The 17994-nt window shown below is 48.3% G+C and overlaps 1 protein-coding gene across 3 annotated transcripts in view; it reads right to left on the bottom strand.

The window, feature by feature from the left end:
- The window catches only part of C2CD2 (C2 calcium dependent domain containing 2), a 63898-nt gene that overhangs the window by 20774 nt on the left and 25130 nt on the right, over nt 1–17994 (bottom strand). For 2 of the 3 annotated variants that reach the window (XM_079923003.1, XM_079923004.1), the window contains exons 3-8: nt 16027–16146; nt 12911–13015; nt 7893–8015; nt 4679–4799; nt 2812–2920; nt 681–745 (exon numbers count right to left, since the gene is read on the bottom strand). In XM_079923003.1, coding sequence (XP_079779129.1) covers nt 681–745; nt 2812–2920; nt 4679–4799; nt 7893–8015; nt 12911–13015; nt 16027–16146 — 643 coding nt within the window. Of the gene's footprint in view, nt 1–680; nt 746–2811; nt 2921–4678; nt 4800–5561; nt 5710–6655; nt 7801–7892; nt 8016–12910; nt 13016–16026; nt 16147–17994 lie in introns of those variants that run through there. The other variant, XM_079923005.1, reaches the window with a different exon arrangement.

The following is a 17994-nucleotide window of genomic DNA, read 5'->3' on the forward strand; positions in this document are numbered from 1 at the left end:
GAGATGCACGGCGGTGATGGTTGCACAACCAGGAGAATTCACTTAATACCACTGAATTCTACACTCAGAAGTTGCTAAGACGGTAACTTTTAAGTTATATGTATCAACACAATTAAAAACTGAAGGAAAAAAAAAAAGTAAAAGGGGGCTTCCCTGGTGGCGCAGTGGTTGAGAGTCCGCCTGCCGACGCAGGGGACACGGGTTCATGCCCCGGTCCGGGAAGATCCCACATGCCGCGGAGCGGCTGGGCCCGTGAGCCATGGCCGCTGAGCCTGCGCATCCGGAGCCTGTGCTCCGCAACGGGAGAGGCCACAGCAGTGAGAGGCCCGCGTACCGGAAAAAAAAAAAAAAAAAAAGAAGTAAAAGGTCTATTAAGGCTAAGAGGGTTGAGAACTTCTCTAAGCCAAGAACTGCTGAATAAAAGATTTTTGATATTCGTTTAAAAAAAAAAAAGAAAAAGAAAAGAACCAGTTGAAGATACTCTTTCCCAAAACGTTTGACCTTGCTAATAACAGAATGGACTTCCGACCAAACATTCCCTTAGGAAGACCTGGAGTGGCTTAGGGGGAGGGGCCGAGGCTCTGCTGGGTCTCCCACCCTCCCCACCCCAAGGCCCTGGTCAGGGCCGCTGGATGACCCTCCCAGAGAGCAGGGTCTCCGTCTGCCTGCTGACCACCCACCTTCTGAGGATCGCCCATCCTCTGAAATCTGCAGGTGCAACTCCCTCGACTTGGCATTCAGCTCACTGTGGAAAGGAAGAAGGGCCATGAATCCTTAAAAATACTTTACTGTTTTCTTGAAATAGTATTTTTTTTTCCTGATGATAGAAAGGAATGCAAATCACCATCAATATTTAAGAAACAAAAAGATATATAACCAAAATACAAAGATTATCTGCAACTTCACCATCCAGAAATAGTTACTGTTAATATTTGGTGACTGGTCTCCTAGGGTAATCCAATGGGACTTTCTGAATCATGGTGGAAAGGTTCTGTAGAGATGCTATCAAATTCGGTGGCCACTAGCCACATACAGCTATTCAGAACTTGAAATGAGGCCAGTGCAAACTGAGGAACTGGGTTTAATTTTGTTTGCTTTTAATTAATTGAAATTTAAAGAGCTACATGTGGCTAGTAGGTACTGTATTGAAAGATATAGCCATATAATTGTCTGAAAACAAATATAGAACATAACATACCTCTCTCCTCCTTTGTAACCTATTTTTTTCACTTATGATATCATGGACATCTTTCCATGTCAATAACTACAGAGCAACATCCTTTTTCATAGGTGTCTAGTATTCCACGCTCTGGCCTTAAGAGATTTTATTCAGCCAGTTCCTTAATAACCAACCCTTAATAATGGGTTGTTTCCAATATTTTGTAATTATAAACAAGCTGAGATAAATATCCTCATACATATATCTTTGCACACACTGTGTGATTATTTCCTTAGGAAAAGAGCAACTGTCAATCAAAAGGTACGTGCATGTAAGAGATTTTCTTTTTTTATACATATTGATGGCCTCCAGAATGATTATTCTAATACATACAGTGTTTCCACTGGCTTTTCTCACTTTTTCTTTACCAACCTATAAGGCGAAAAACAATCTCTTTTGTTTAAGTTTGCATTACTTTAGCTATTACTGAGATTGAACATCGCTTCAGATGTTTCTGGCTATCTACGGCTCTTACTTTTGCTTTTCTAGTACAGAAGTTTTGCCCAGTTTTCTAAGAGAGTGCTCATATTTTCATTAATAATTTATAAAGGCTCTTTATATTATACATGGGACACCTTCTTCCATTACTTTTTCTAATTATGGTTTACGCACCAGAAAGGGATTGATTTCTGTATTTTTGTACTCAGCTACTTTACTGAAATATTATTTACATTAGTTTTTATAATATTATTATTTCTACCCTATATTCATCATTTCTAATAGCTTCAATTGATTTTCTGCAGTAGTCTAAAGATGCAATAATATTATCTCCAAGTAATGATTAGTTTTGCCTCTTACTTGTGTACTATTTCTTTTTCTTATCTAATTGCATTAACTAGTACTTCTAGAACAAAACAGTTGGTATCCTTCTCTTGACTTTAGTGGGACTGCTCCTACTACTTATCACTTACAGTGATTTTTTGTTTTTAATCATATGAAAAAAGTGACCATAAATCTTGTTCTAATTAAGTTTTAAAAATTAGAAATGGTTATTAAATGTCACTGAATATCTTTTGGGCATACAGAGAAATAATAAGTTTGTTTTCTCCCTTGATCTAGTGACACAGTGGATTTCATTAATAGATCTCGTCACATTAAACCATCCTTGCATTTCTGGTATGAACTCAGTCGGTCTTGGTGTATTATTTTTAATGTGCTACTGGATTCTATTTGATAATACATTAGTCAGAATTCCTACATCATAATTTGTAAGTGGTCTACAATTTTCCTTTTTTTCCATTCTCTTTGTCAGATTTTGGTATCAGTTGGAAGTTTCCTTCCATTCTGCTCTGGAAGGTGTGTGTTTCTAAAGCAAGTGGAAGGCCCAACGACAGATCTCTCGTCACAGCAGGGCGTGGGTACGTAGGTGCAGAGTGAATCGATACTAAGAGCTGCCTTCAAAAGAAATCCGTGTCTGACTTACAGCTTCCTCAGATGCTTAATGTACTTCTTTTTAATTTTTTATATTTTCTTTTTTCCTCCCTCCCTCCCTCCCTTCCTCCCTTCTTTTGTATGAACAGTGCTGCAGAACGGTTTTAGAATTTGGCAGTCTTGAGTAGGTGTGGCCATGGAAACCCGGGCCCCTTACGCACAAGGTGAATTCTTCTTCCCAGGTGAGGGTGGTAGTGTTTCTCGAGAGGGTGCTGGAGAACTTCTGGATGGGATCATTCAGCTGAACTACACATACTGGGTTAATGTTGCCTGTAATCAAACAGAGGGGCACCATATTGGCTTTTATTTTTGTTTTCTAGTTGCATTAAGACATTTTGCATCTAAAAGAAAGGCCGAGTTAAATGTCTGGTCTTGGCTCACTGGACCTGTGGCTCAGAGGGTCCAGTGTTCCTTTCATTTGCCATTTACAAACTCTCAAAGCACCTCATCTGGGGATACTCACTGGATGTCCACAGCCCCGGGCTGCCCTAAGTGCCCCTGCTCCCCCCTCGGTTCTGACTGTGGGCACAGCTCTCTGGTGAGGGCCCTCCCTGGGGGCAACATTACTCCAGCAGAGATGTGGGCCTCACTTTGGACAAAACTAACAGCTTGGAAAAGGAAGGGCATCTGGGGTAACTGCTAAATCTGGGGATACCTCCCAGAGAACCCATTTCCCTCTTACAAAGATGTAGGTTTGTTATTTTTGCTTTTGTTTTTTTTGCGGTACGCGGGCCTCTCACTGTTGTGGCCTCTTCCGTTGCGGAGCAACAGGCTCCGGACGCGCAGGCTCAGCGGCCACGGCTCACCGGCCCAGCTGCTCCGCGGCACATGGGATCTTCCCGGACCGGGGCACGAACCCATGTCCCCTGCATCGGCAGGCGGACTCTCAACCACTGCGCCACCAGGGAAGCCCAGAGGTAGGTTTTTATACCTAACTCAGCTCAGTCAAAACTTTTGGAGGTATTTGATCCAGATAACAGGACATTTCACTAGTGAACTGTTGTGTCTGCTTCGAGGCAATGCTTGCCCTATGGCAGAAAGCCGTGAATATACTGTGTAATCAATAATCAACGGTAGGGCTTCCCTGGTGGCGCAGTGGTTGAGAGTCCGCCTGCCGATGCAGGGGACACGGGTTTGTGTCCCGGTCCGGGAAGATCCCACATGCGGCGGAGCAGCTAGGCCCGGTGAGCCGTGGCCGCTGAGCCTGCGCGTCTGGAGCCTGTGCTCCGCAACGCGAGAGGCCACAGCAGTGAGAGGCCCGCGTACTGCAAAAAAAAAAAAAAAAAAAAAAAAAAATCAACGGTAAAGGACTGGAATATGTTGGCCCTTTACCGTGTACCAGGTGGTGTTCGGTGTTCTACACACATCATCTTACTAATCACCACAGTCACTTTCAAGGAGAGATTCTGACTCAGATGGGGACCTGCTGGCAGAGGTTAGAAATTGGGACCCCGACCTTGGCCGACTGGGTCCCGGGAGCCCCTCCCGGCTGCTAAGCGGTGTGGCCTCAGGGGGCGAGGTGTGAGTTACCAAAACACCACCCATACCCAGCTTCATTCACAGAGTTTCTAGGTAGTTCAGTGTGTCCTACCTGCACTTCTGGAACAGGAGGAAACTCCCCACAAATAAATATAAGTAACCCCGATGTTCTCAGACAATACAAAGAACTCATCGCTACTCTTAGCAAAAACCACACCACAGTGGAAAGATGTGTCCGGTCCCAGGCTACTAGGCATCCGGGGTCTCAGCACTGACTCAGAATCACCGAAAAGGAATCACCCATTCTGCAACGTTTCTGTCTTGTCTCCATAGGAGCCTCTCTGGGCAACACAGGGCTCCCGGTGGGCCCAAAGCCTTCCGGACACCCATAATCCCCCCATGTGGCACCCCCCTTCCACAGGAGGAAGCAAAGGCCACGGACAACCCACAAGGCACCTCCTCCCCTCTGCTCACACCACAGACGGTCACATCCACAGCCAGCCGGGTGCCCCGCCCTCACCTGGGCACCCCTGCCGCGCCACCACCCACCTGAAGCACCAGGATGGCTCAGCAGCGAGGCTCGAATATTCTTCACCAATAGCTTGAGCTCATGAGCCCTTGGAGGTTTGGGGGGGCAGGATTCCTGAGTAGATGAAGTGCGCTGCAGATGCTGCCAAAAGGAAGACAAAGAACGGTGAGCCGTGGCAAAGAGGCAGTGGCTGCTGGACACCTGCTACACGGAAGGAATCTTCAAGAAAACCTCCAGAGGGAGCCTGGCTCCCAGGCCTGCTCTGTAACCACTGGGGAGGGAGGGTACCAGTCACCCACAGCTGCTTCCCCTCCTCGGAAGCCTTGTACATCCCACAGAAAGCGAGCGAGGGAGTTAAGCATTCGCCCAGAGAGGACTCCCCTGAACCTCACTGTGGGTGGAGATGGGGCCACGCGTGACCCAGGGCAGGAGCTTGAGACAGAGTGGGGCGCCCTCCCTGGGATGCAGGGGCCCACTGCCCACTAGCACTAAGTGCGACACCAGCCAGGACACTGGCTACTTCCCACCTCCTGGCAGACCTGCCATCCACGTGGGGAGGATCTAAGTGTCATCCAGGTGCCACGCTAGGGACAAAGCAGAGGCAGGTACCCCTTGAGCCTGCTTCATCCCCATATCCTCAAATGGGCATCAAGGTGTTTCCAACAGAGAGCTCCCCAAGCTTGTGGGACGTCACCTTCAGACCAGCCTTTCTCAAGCTAGCTTCCACCTCCCACTCATGGCTACGAGTGTTAGTTACAAGGGGCTCCTTAGGTACAAACATTTGGGAATCCTGGGAAAGCTTCTCAGAGACATCACAGGCCTCTGCACAGCGAGCGCCTCCCAGGGAGGGATCCTAAGAGCTGATCTGACCTCAGAGTGCTTTTGGGGGCGGGGGATGCTTACTAACATCTCAAGCAACTGTAGTGTTCTTCAGGTCACCACCTAGAAGACATGACTCTGAGCCAGGGCAGGGCCTTGCCCACTGTGAGCTGCAGGTGCTGGGAGGCCAAGAAGTAATCACAGAAGTCCTCAAGACCCAGGTCCCTGTGCACTGGGGACAGAGCAGCCCACATGTCTGGGGTGGAGATGCAATGTTTTCTCAACTGCGTATGCGTGATGGCCAATCTTATGTGTTGACGTGACTGGACCGTGGGGTGCCCAGCGCGTGGTCAGGCGTGATTCTGGGTGTGTCTGCGAGGAGGTTCTGCCTGAGATTTACATTTGGATCAACAGACCGTGGAAAGCAGATTGCCTTCCCCACTGCGGTGGGCCTCGTCCAATCAGGTGAAGGCCTGGATAGAACAAAGGGCTGCCTCTGCCTCAGATAAGAGGGAATTCCTCACGCCCGACTGCCTCAGAGCTGGGATATCCATTTTTCCCTGTCTTTGGACTTGAGTGGAAACATCAGCTCTCCCGGGTCCCAGCCTGCTGGCTTCTCCTGCAACTCTCGGGGCTTGTCAGCCTCTAGCATGAGCCAACTCCCTAGAATAAGCCTCCTCATATGTCTAAATATATATATTTTATACATAAATATATAGTTGGCCATGCAGTTATGGGGGCTATTACACACACACACACACACACACACACACACACACACATCCATTGGTTCTGTTTCTCTAGAGAACCCTAATATAATATGCGTGTTATTTTGATACATACAGTCTACAAATTTATTTAAAAGCATTATTGAATTTATGGTAGTCCCGGTCCCTTTATTTTCTGAATCAGTGTATTCTAAAAATGCACTACTATTTTGTGAAGTTTCTCAAACGTTGACATTAAAAATGTATAGTCATATTCAAAACAGGCAGCTCTGATCTGAACTAAGCCACCAGGATAGAATTACTGAAAGAGAGAACAGCCAAGCCTCTCTGCTCTCGCCTCTGGGAAGCCTGGCCTGACCCCCCGTCTCTGGGCCGAGCCCCACCTGGCGGCACAGCCCTGGGAACCCTGCGCGCACACCCACGAGCCCCTCCCTCTGCTCGGCTGCTTACTCAGCTGCTCCTCTGCCGCATCAGGTTTCTCCTGTTCTGATAACCTTCAACCCAGAGCGAACCACAAAGCACTGTGATCCCCTGATATCTGTGCAGCGGATCAAAGAGATTTTGTCTCCAGGCTCTACACTCTCACAGTGGTGATGCCCTAACAGGAACCAGAGACCGAGAGCCTGCAGCAAAAAATCATATGAAAAGTTATACTTGAGGGACTTCCCTGGCTCTCCAGTGGTTAAGGCTTCGCCTTCCAAGGCAGAGGGTGAGGGTTCGATCCCTGGTCAGGGAGCTAAGATCCTACATGCCTCGTGGCCAAAAACCCAAAACATAAAAAACAGAAGCTATACTGTAATAAATTCAATAGACTTAAAAAAACAAGAAGTTACCCTTTCACACTGACTTCACCCCCCACTATATAATAACAGTGGCTATTCTACATGCCACATAAAAATACTGGAAAGACATAGGAAAAATAACTTTAGGGACTGTAAGTGTGTTTTGCGTAGTCATCACGAAGAGATCTGCTCATGACTAGGAGAATTAGTTGACCTCAAGCCAAGGTTTTTAGATGTGTCGCCAAAAGAGATGTGCGGGACCAAGCCCAGGGAGGCTGTCCTGGGCGAATGCCCTGGACGTGAATTTAGCCAGAGAACTGGCACCTAATTGGGCGGGGGGAGGGCCCCAGCATGGGGAGGGGGGTCGCCAGCGGGGAAAGGACCCCACAGAGGAGATGGCCTCATGTGTCCGCACTGCCTGAGGGCGACAGACCCCTGAGAGGCAGTGTGGACGGAGGCTGTCCCCGTCCTGGGCTAAAAGTCTGTGGGTCCAGTGCGCTCACTCTGCCTGCCTCGGGGCAGTTCCCAGGTACCTTAGTTCTGGAAGGGTGCGATCCCAGACAACAGTCTCTGGGGGCACAGCAAAAAGTCAAGTTCTGGTTCCTAAAAGGAGAGGATCTGGGCTACTTCGGCTTGGACGCTGCTGAGCGGGCCAGACTCCTCTTCCTTTCCTCCCATGGGGCTTCGGAACCCTGTGCCCTGAACTCAGAGCTTTGCCCCAGACCGTGGTCATCACCCACCAGCAAGCAACCGTGCAATCTCGCTCTACCGTGGGGGGGGGGGGGGCAGAGGCAAGGTGCAGGGATGGGGGGCGAGCGTGGGAAATGCACACGAATTCTCCAGGCGGGTGGACCACGGTCCTTCAGGGGGTCATGAAGCACCCACAACCCGGTGAACTGGTTTACCTGAACTCCCCTCACATCCGTAGGCTTTGTGCTCAGAACCGCTGATGGGGACGCAGAGCTAACCAGGTGCTTCACAATATCCTTGAGACTTTCAGAGACTGCATCTGCCCCAACCGCCTGGTCCTGCCGAAAGAGGAGGGAGTCACCAAACCATCTCGTAACCGGGCACATGTACAAGTGGGCAAGCAAATGCATGGCTCTCCAGATGTCCCTGGGACCAAACAGACTTGGGGGTCACCAGGGCTCCAGGAGATCAGACTAGGACAGTGAGACACTCACTCACTCTTATCTTTGCTGATCTCAGAAGTCATTCATCCTCCTTGTGTTTTTTTTGTTTGTTTTTGTTTTTTTTGCGGTACGCGGGCCTCTCACTGCTGTGGCCTCTCCCGTTGCGGAGCACAGGCTCCAGACGCGCAGGCTCGGCGGCCATGGCTCACGGGCCCAGCTGCTCCGCGGCATGTGGGATCTTCCTGGACCGGGGCACGAACCCGTGTCCCCCGCATCGGCAGGCGGACTCTCAACCACTGGGCCACCAGGGAAGCCCCATCCTCCTTGTTTTTAAAAGTTAAAGATAAGACATGTGCAACATAGACATGTGTTAACATTTCTGTGTATATCTTTTCAGTCCTTTCCTGTAAACATACAGGCACATGTTTTTTCTTTCTTGCCTGATGTTTGATTTTTTTTTTAATTTTTTATTAAAAGGTAGTCAAGGGACTTCCCTGGTGGTCCGCTGGTTACAACGTCACCTTCCAATGCAGGGGTTGCGGGTTCAATCCCTGGTTGGGGAGCTAAGATCCCACATGCTTTGTGGCCAAAAAAAAACCAAAACAAAACACCAAAACGTAAAAGCAGAAGCAATCATGTAACAAATTCAATAAAGACTTTAAAAATGGCCCACATCAAAATAAATAAGAAGAAAAAAAAATAAATGGTATTCAAGTAAATGGAAAGGCTCAATAAAAATGAAGACAAGCTTGTAGAAGAATAACACAGCAGGATGACTTGCATCACCAGGTGTCAAGCTCTATAAGGCTACAATAATTAATACCCAACAGAAACGCGCTCATGTGTCCTAGAATGTTCAGAGCACCACTATGCATAATGACCCCAAACTGGAAACTACCTAAGTATCCATCAATACCTGAACAGATACACAAGTTCTGTGCAGTCACACAATGGAATACCACAGGGCGATGAGCACAAACAATGTTACAGGCACACACAAAGACACAGATGAATCTCACAGACATAATGTTAAGTGAAAGAAACCAAACACGGAAAAACACATACACAGTACTGCATGACTCCTTTATTTAAAGTACCAAAACAAGCAAAACTAAGCTAATGCTGTTTGTGGGCAGAATCCTAAGATGACCCTCAACGAGTCATGTTCTGCATCATCCCCTCGCCTGGAGGGCAGGTGGCGCCCGTGACTTGCTTCCAGCCAACGGAATACGGCAAAGGGATGTGATGGCCAAAGGTTATGTTATATACAGCTCCCTCTTAGCAAACCAGAGCAAGAGATTCTCCTCCTAACCTTGAAGAAGTCAGCTTCCACGTGTGAGGGGGGCCACATGGCACAGAACTGCAGGGCTTCAAGGAGCTGAGAGCAGCCCCAGCCCACAGCCATCAAGGAACTGAGGACCTCAGTCCTACAACCACAAGGAACCGAGTTTTGCCAACAACCATAGGAGACTGGAAGAGGATCCCGAGCTCTAGGAAGGACAGTCAGCCCAGACCATGATGACAGCCCATGAGACCCCGAGCAGGGGACCCAGTTAAGCCTGGACTGACTGACAGATACTATGAGGTAAATGTGTGTTGTTTCACGCTGCTGGGTTTGAGGTAATTATTAGCTGCAAGCATAGATAAGTCATACCTGTTAGAAGTCAGGAGCATGGTTACCCTTTGTAGGGGCTGCAGGTAGTGAGTGGAAGCGGGTAGAGGGGGTTTTCTGGGGAGCTGACCCTGCTCTGTTTGTGGTGCTGGGCGCTGGGCACTCATGAATGGTCAGTGTGTGGAAGCTTCAATCAGCTGCGCACTTACAATATATGCACTTTTCTGCATATCTTATCTCTCAATTTTTAAGCAAGGAGGATCTATTTTTTAAAATCTCAGTTAAAAGCCTTATTTAAATATAATAGCTTTTGTTTTGAACGCTTAAAAACTGGATCTGGCTGGACACCTGCTAAAAGAAAATGTCGAGCCCTGCCAGCCCTGCTGCCATCCACGCCATCGTTCCGTGGTTTCAGGAGAGCGGCTGCAGTGTGGTGAGTGCCGGTGCTCGGCCACCCTGGCCACGATTCTGGCTCTGCCATTGACGGCTCCAGGGCCCTCTGTGTCCCTCGTCACTTCTGGCGTAAATGTCCCCACTGTGGGGCTCCAGCACCCCCTGCGCAGGGGGATGGACACTGGCAGGACTTGATTTCCACCAGGACCACAGACCTATTGAAAAATCTTCCAACTTGCAGGGCTGGAAGTGATTTCAGAAATTGGTCTGTGGTGTCCCAAGGACAACCAGCTGGCCAGGCCTTGTTACAGCAAACTTAGGCCAAATCTGCCATTTACTGAAAATCTACTCTCTGCCAGGATCTCTAAACTACTAATAATCAAAATGGCTCACACTTACGTCACTCTTAGGATGTGTCAGGCCCGATGCTACACACTTACACATATTAACTAGTTTAATCCCCACAACCACGTTGAAAATCATCGTCCCCATTTTACAGATGAGGAAACTGAGGCACAGAGAAATTAATTAGCGTGTGTGGGGTCTCGCAGCTCATAAGTGGCAGAGCTGAGAGTTAAGCCCAGGCACTAAGGCCCCAGGGTCTGCACTGAGAACCGCTCCGCCATCATCTTTCTCTTATTGCAATAGGTTCTTGATACCCTTATTTTTAAACTGAGGTGAATTCACATAACATAAATGTAACCATTTTAAGGTATGCATTTCAGTGGTGTTTAGTACGTACATACACGGTGTTGTAAAACTATCACCTCTATCTAGTTCCAAAATATTTCCATCACCTCCAAAGTAAACCCTTTACTCATTAGCAGTCACTCCCCAATCCTCCCCACGACAGCCCCTGACAGCCACTAATCTGCTTTGCGTCTTCATGGATTTGTGTATTCTGGGTATTTCATAGAAATGGGATCATGTGACATGGTCATTTATGTCTGGCTTCTGTTACTGAGCACAATGTTTTCAAGGTTCATTCCTAATCTAGCACATATTAGTACTCCAATCTTTTTAACGACTGAATAATAGTCCATTTATGGATGTACTGCACTTGGTTTATCTATTTCTATCTTTTTTAACCCGCACATTTCTCCTCACTTGACAGAGGAGGAAACCAAGGGGGAAAGATGGGTTCTGGGGTGCTCAGAGACCATCACATTTTAGATCCACAGAGCAGCTGACTTGGCGACCTTCCTTTATAGTTGTCCCCCTGCCCCCATGCCATCTCAACCATCAGGGGTCCAAGGGGTTACTAAGTCCACAGGACCCAGCTCCAAGGGGTTACTAAGCCCACAGGACCCAGCTCCAAGGGGCTGTTTAATCCCACAGGATTACTTCATTGGGAAAGTCACGCTTCTCGTTAATATGGGGAGCCCATGGTTGGCAGAGAAACGTACAGGGCCTTGTGGGGAGCAAGGTGTGAAGAGTGCGCACAGCATGCCACTGAGTGGGTGAGAATGGGGGAATAAGGTCCGTTTTGCAAAAAGAAACCTAGGATGGGTAAACGAAAACGAAAGAAACAAGCGAGCAGAGAGCAGGGCATGGATGGGGTGGAGTTCATGAACAACAGTTCATGTAATTTTGACTTTTGAACTATGTTAATATTCTGCACGTTCAAAAACTATGTAAATCAACAACGATGGGGGACAAAACCTGAAACGGTACTAACAGAAGCAAATGCTGACATCTGCTTACATGAACTCACATCCGGTTGGTAACATAACCACACAGAGGAAAACACTTAACGTGAGTAGTTTTTGAACACAGAACTCAGTACCCCCTCGGCGGGATACACTCTGCTATGAAGACCAGCAGAGCAATCTTGAACTTAGGAAGTCTGATGTCAGAGGTGGCAGGGGAGCCGTTCACAGAACCGTTCTGTGTGCACTGTAGGCCTGAAAAAGCAGTGCCAGGTGGGGGAAAGCAGATGCAAACGTGGGCGGGAAGGAGAAAGAGAAAATAAAGCAGTGACTAGGGAAACACTTAACACGCGAACTTTGTACAACTAAACGGTCAGGCCAACAATTCCACTTCTGACGTATGCAAGGGAAAAGAATTACAAGTCAAACTTCTTAGTCTTAAAAACAAACTGCCTACACCTACATCAAGGCTCAAACAGTTATACTATTTATGGACAAATTATTAAATTTTCCACGATCTTTCCAGCAACTGAAAGTGACAGCACCCATGTGACTCGGCAGGCCCCTCCTTCTCCCAAATTCACTTCCTCACACCCCCAGGACCACAGGAAGCGGGGAGATCACCTTCAGACTTGAGACACAGCTATGCAAAAGCTGTGGGGAGAAAGGAGGTGGTGGCCTTGGAAGCCAGGCTTTGGACTCAGGCTGAGCTGTAGGTGAGTCGAGCGCCCTCACAGTGAAGGAAGCATCTGAGGGTCAGGTGCGATAGAGCGGTGAGGAAAACCTAGGTTCCGTCACTGCTGTGGTTTTCAACCACTGCACACAAGCGCTTTAAAAAATCCCCGGTCCAATTAAACCTGCCTGGGGGCAGGGCAGGCTTCAGGATTTTTAAAAGCTGCCAGGTGATTGCAGGTGCAGCCCAGGCGAGAGCTGGCATTAAGTCCACGGAAGGCCCTCCCCACCTCCCCTACCCCCCACCCCGCCCACCAACGCTGCCCCATCACTGCCCTGTGCATTCCCCGGGATCACACATCAGACACGCATTAATCAGAGGCCCCGTCTCCCAGGGCAGGTGGTCATAACGTGCGATGTTTGCGCGTACACGAGGCAGGAATCACAAACACTCACGGACTGACCTCCCCCGGCGCTTTGGGCTGGACCGTAATGGCCATCTCTGGCGCGCTGATGAAGGACCACTTGACCTGAATGTCTTCTCTCTTCTCCTTCATGTGGAGCTCCAGCTATTAAAGAAGAAAAAAAAAGATTATTGGAGGACTGCTCTCTTCACTGGAGCCTCAAAATGTGTCTGTGTGTTCATTTGTTTTCTTAGACTGTTATCACCTCCTTGGCAGACGGTGTGCTTTCAAAATGGAAAGGAGGGTCCCAAATCCCCTGACCTCCCTTTCCCTGTTGTGTAGCCCACCCCGCCCTCCCCGGCGCCTTCCTCTGCCCCAGCCTGTCACTTGGAGAGGAACGTCAGGGTCGGGGCTAAAGGCCAGGTGCCATGGAAACCCTGCAGCCTCTCGATGACCAGCCCTCTGCCTTGCAGCTCTCTTCTGCGAGCACCACCAAGGCATAATGGAGCCGGGGGGACAAAGAGAAGGGAGCCGGACGCCTTGTCCAGCCCCACATGCTGACACAGCCCCCGAGGCTTGTGTACTGAGCCGTCAGCATTCTTATCCTCTCTTGCCGGGGCCACTACACAACCTCCACTTGGACTCTGATCTCTCCCGATGCCCCTTCCGGCCCTACCCATCTGTTGTGGGAGAATAACGCCTGCCCCCCCAAAGATGTCCTCACCCCAATCCTCGGAACCTCTGGATATATTACCTCACATGGCAAAAGGGACTCTACAGGTGTGATTAGGGTAAGGACCTTGGGGTGTGGTGACAACCCTGCATTAACCCAGTGATCCCTGGGGAAGCATAGGGGCCCTTAAAAGTGGAAGAGGAAGACACACGAGCATGCCAGGGAGACGTGACTGGAAGACAGAGAAGGATGCCAGGAACCCAGGAATGAGGTTGCCTCTCGAACCTGGGACCTTGCCCTTAGCTGACAGCCAGCAAGGAATTCGACCCGCAGTCCTGCAACCATAAGCAGCGGAATCCTGCTGATGACGGGTGAGCAAGGAGACAGATTCTCCCCCAAGAGCTTCCAGAAAGGAAGGCAGCCCACCAACACCAGGATTTTAGCCTGTGTTGGACATCAGACCTCCAGAATGGTGACATGATAAACGTGTGCTGTTTTCAGCTAAGATTATGGTGACTTGTTTGAGCAGCTAGAGCAAACTGATACGCCATCCTCCTCCTTCAGCTGGAGACTCATTCGAAAGCCAAAATTTGACCCTTCCCACCTCCACGCCTCTGCCCCACCACCCAGGGAAAGGGAAGGAGAGAATGGCTTTAGACTTGTTTTCGTAGTACTCAGAACTCTCCCTCACACTAGCAACTAGCATGAGGTAAGAGAAATGATGCTTCCCTTGCCCTATAATTCTGGGTGACTCTCGCAAAAGTGCACTTTAGGGCTTCCCTGGTGGCGCAGTGGTTGGGAGTCCACCTGCCGATGCAGGGGACACGGGTTCGTGCCCCGGTCCGGGAAGATACCACATGTCGCGGAGCAGCTGGGCCCGTGAGCCATGGCCGCTGAGCCTGCGCTCCCCAACGGGAGAGGCCACAACAGTGAGAGGCCCGTGTACCGCAAAAAAAAAAAAAAAAAAAGTGCACTTTAATTTCATTGCCACAGTCCCTGAGTCGCTCCCACCAGGTCGGGGAGAGGGGTTAGCCGCTCGTCTCTATGCATCTTTTATCTGAAGAACAGCGGAGGACGGGATGCCTCCTGCCATGAGCATTAATAATTCACCAACCTCTAGCAGCTGCCCCTGCTCTGAGAGGTAATCCACAGGCTGCTTTTAAACTCTGGTAAGAGATCAAAGATACAATTGTGTTACCTGTATCTGAGCTGCCGAAGAGGGCACATAAACAGTATCTCAGAAACTATGTTTCCTCAGTGAATGTTTGTGGTCCTTGCTGGACTCACCCCATCCTGAAACGTGTGTCATGCTGGGTACGTGTGTCCCAGACTTTAAAATAATCTTCTGATCACATTGTCCAAAAAACTAAGTGGGGGGAGCAGCAGGGCTTTAACATCTGACAAGTCCACGAGGTCAACTTAACCTCTTCGACTCTCGGAAAGGGCATGTTACCAGGGTAGGGCTGGGGAGGCTGGGTTTCAGAGAAAAGCCATTTAGGGAGCTAGAAATTTTTGTGCTTGCTCTGGTTGTTTCAAACCATGTCTTTTAAGCAAAGCAAATGGAATATAATCTTCCCCTGTGGTTGAGAACCCTGAATGATTTGCGCTTGTCCCCCAAATTAGCAGTCAAGCACAAGGACAGAGGAGAGGGAACGGCCTGCATCAGCAGAGACCCCCGACGCAGACTCAGAAATTCACAATTTTTACACACCGGCTACACAAGAGCTTCCGTGAACTCCTGCTCCTGTGTGTGCGACATGCACAGCTATCTGATGGTTTAGGCATCTGTAAGTTTCACTAATAGGTCTATTATAATTATTACATATGTCTCTATTTATAATTGCTTTATGTATAATTATTAATGTTACAGATACAATATATAAATGTATCAATCATAAAAGTTATAATTATGTAAGTCTAATACAATTATTATAATAATGTCTATTATCCAAAAAACAATGGTAGTACTCATCCTTTAACATATAAAAATAATAAGGGTCTTTTAAAGCTGACTTTTTCGAACACTAAAAGGAGGAATGCCAAGTCCAGCCCCAAGCTGTTTTCCAAGCTGCAGGAGACTTCTGAGGTCTAGTACTTGATCCTGAAATAGAACCACCTGCCTTCTCTCAGATGACATTTTCCTTAATCTAACAGTCGACACACCCTTGATATGCTTCAGCGCCTTGAAAAATACCATATCTCCCGTACTGGATGGTTGGGAGACTCTGAATTCGTTATATATACGTGTACATATGTGTGTGTGTATATATGTGTGTGTGTGTATATATCTATGTGTGTATATATGTGTGTGTGTGTGTATACATACACCTATTTCACACACACTTTATTTCCTACAGAGACAATATGGAAGGTGACAGTTCGAAACTTATGAAATGAACAGTAATTAATGAAAACAGGAGCATGCACGTCTGATTGCACCCTCTCACCCTGCAGGTTTATGAGAACTGTTTTCCTAGGACTCGCTCAGTCTCCCCAACTTTACCTGTAGATGAAGCGGGGAGAGCCGCACACTGTAGAGCGGGCGCCCCGTGTCCTCGGACGAGGGTAGCCCCACGCTGACCAGGAACTGGATGGTCTCGCCCACGACATGACAAAACACCACCTAGAGAAGGGGCCATAAAACAACGGAACTTTACGCAAGAGAGAGGAGAGCTTGCACCTCACCCATCTTCATTTCACTGTACAAAATAATCTGGACTCTATAAATCAGCAAGGACAAGAATTCAGAGTTTCAAAAATGGATGAATACCCAGATTCACACCTTTTCTACTATGCAGTCATTTGAAAACTAGAAACAGTATTTCAGATCTCTTCTTCCTGGTGGATTCCTGGAAGCTAACTCTGGCTTGCCCAAAGCTAGTTAGGATCTTTCCACTCATAAAGATCTTTTTCTTTAAACATGGCTTCGCTCTATTTCTCCACGCAGCCGATTTTAACTTGCCCAGACAGTTCCACATTCACATGGAGTGAACGCCATTAGCCACCGTCTCTCACTAAAAATGGGCCTTAAAAAGAAAACTTGTTATGGATGTTACAAGGAAAAAATTAAAAACGTACCCAGAACGCAAGAAATTGTTTCTATGTTAATAAATTTTAACCTATTGTGGTTTTCAAAGATGCAGGGATAATTCAAAGAACGAATGAAATATTAAACAGTTACAAAATGATATAGCCTTAACAAAAATAGAATTATAAAATGAGCTCAGGGCTTCCCTGGTGGCGCAGTGGTTGAGAGTCCGCCTGCCGATGCACGGGACACGGGTTCGTGCCCCGGTCTGGGAAGATCCCACATGCCGCGGAGCGGCTGGGCCCGTGAGCCATGGCCGCTGAGCCTGCGCGTCCGGAGCCTGTGCTCCGCAACGGGAGAGGCCACAGCAGTGAGAGGACCGCGTACCGCAAAAAAAAAAAAAAAAAAAAAAGTTGTAAAATGAGCTCATTTAAAGACCTACGAGACAAAATAATTACATCAGGAATAAACCTGACCATATTCCTGACATAAATCTCAAAGCATTTTAGAGGGATGAGTGTGAACGCTGCTACCGCACAGAGAAGTACCGCGTTTCTGTCACAGAGTCCCCCTACTGGAGCAGACCTTCCAGAACGAGGGGTCGGCCACCCTCCTGGCAAAGATGCCAAGCAAGCCCAGCGTGGGAGGACCAGAAGGCCAGGTGCCAGGTGTGCAAAGGCAGAGGGAGCAAGGGCAGTGGGAGAGGGTGGAGGGGGTCCAGTAGGCGGCCCGTGCGTCCGGCCAAAGCCGGGTTGGCAGAGGCTGAGGGTACGGCGGGATGGATTCCACGTTCCCCAGGGAACTGCTGACCCCATATTGGATGGTGTCACTTGGGAAGGAAGGAAAAATTCTTTTAATTCTCTGGTGGATTTAGAACCTAAAATACCAAGTAGGAAGACTGTCAAAACATGTACTTTGTCAGGATAACTGCTGTTTCACAAAGTTCAGACTAAAAACATGTCCCCCTGCTGATCCCTGGCTAACCCTCTCCGCTCGGGGCCCACCCGCCCCTCCAACAAGAACCTGAGCTGTACCATACCAGGCCGCCTGCAGGGGCCCATTTCCAGTGTCCACTATAAATGCTCTTGACAGAGCAGGGTTAGAAAAAGGAAATCTTGCCTTTTCCAAATACTGGCAGAAAACCGCACCACCCTTATTTTCATCCGTTCTTGTCAAGTCCCTCTCAGAGGACTGATTTATGTGGGTTATTTCTACATCTTCATCATGTTATTGCATCTCCAGAGCTCATCGGAGGGTGGCACAAAAAAATGTTTGTATAAGAAATGTCATGTATTCGTTTTAAAAATAAATGCTCTATAAACAACCCTTTTAGAAGGAACTTGTTTTTGGCCGAGCCACGTGGCATGCGGGATCTTAGTTCCCCGACCAGAGATAGAACCTGGGCCCCCTGCATTGGGAGCGCGGAGTCTTAACCACTGGACC

This window comes from Stenella coeruleoalba (assembly GCF_951394435.1).
Source record: "Stenella coeruleoalba genome assembly, chromosome: 5".
NCBI classification, from domain to species: Eukaryota; Metazoa; Chordata; class Mammalia; order Artiodactyla; family Delphinidae; genus Stenella; species Stenella coeruleoalba.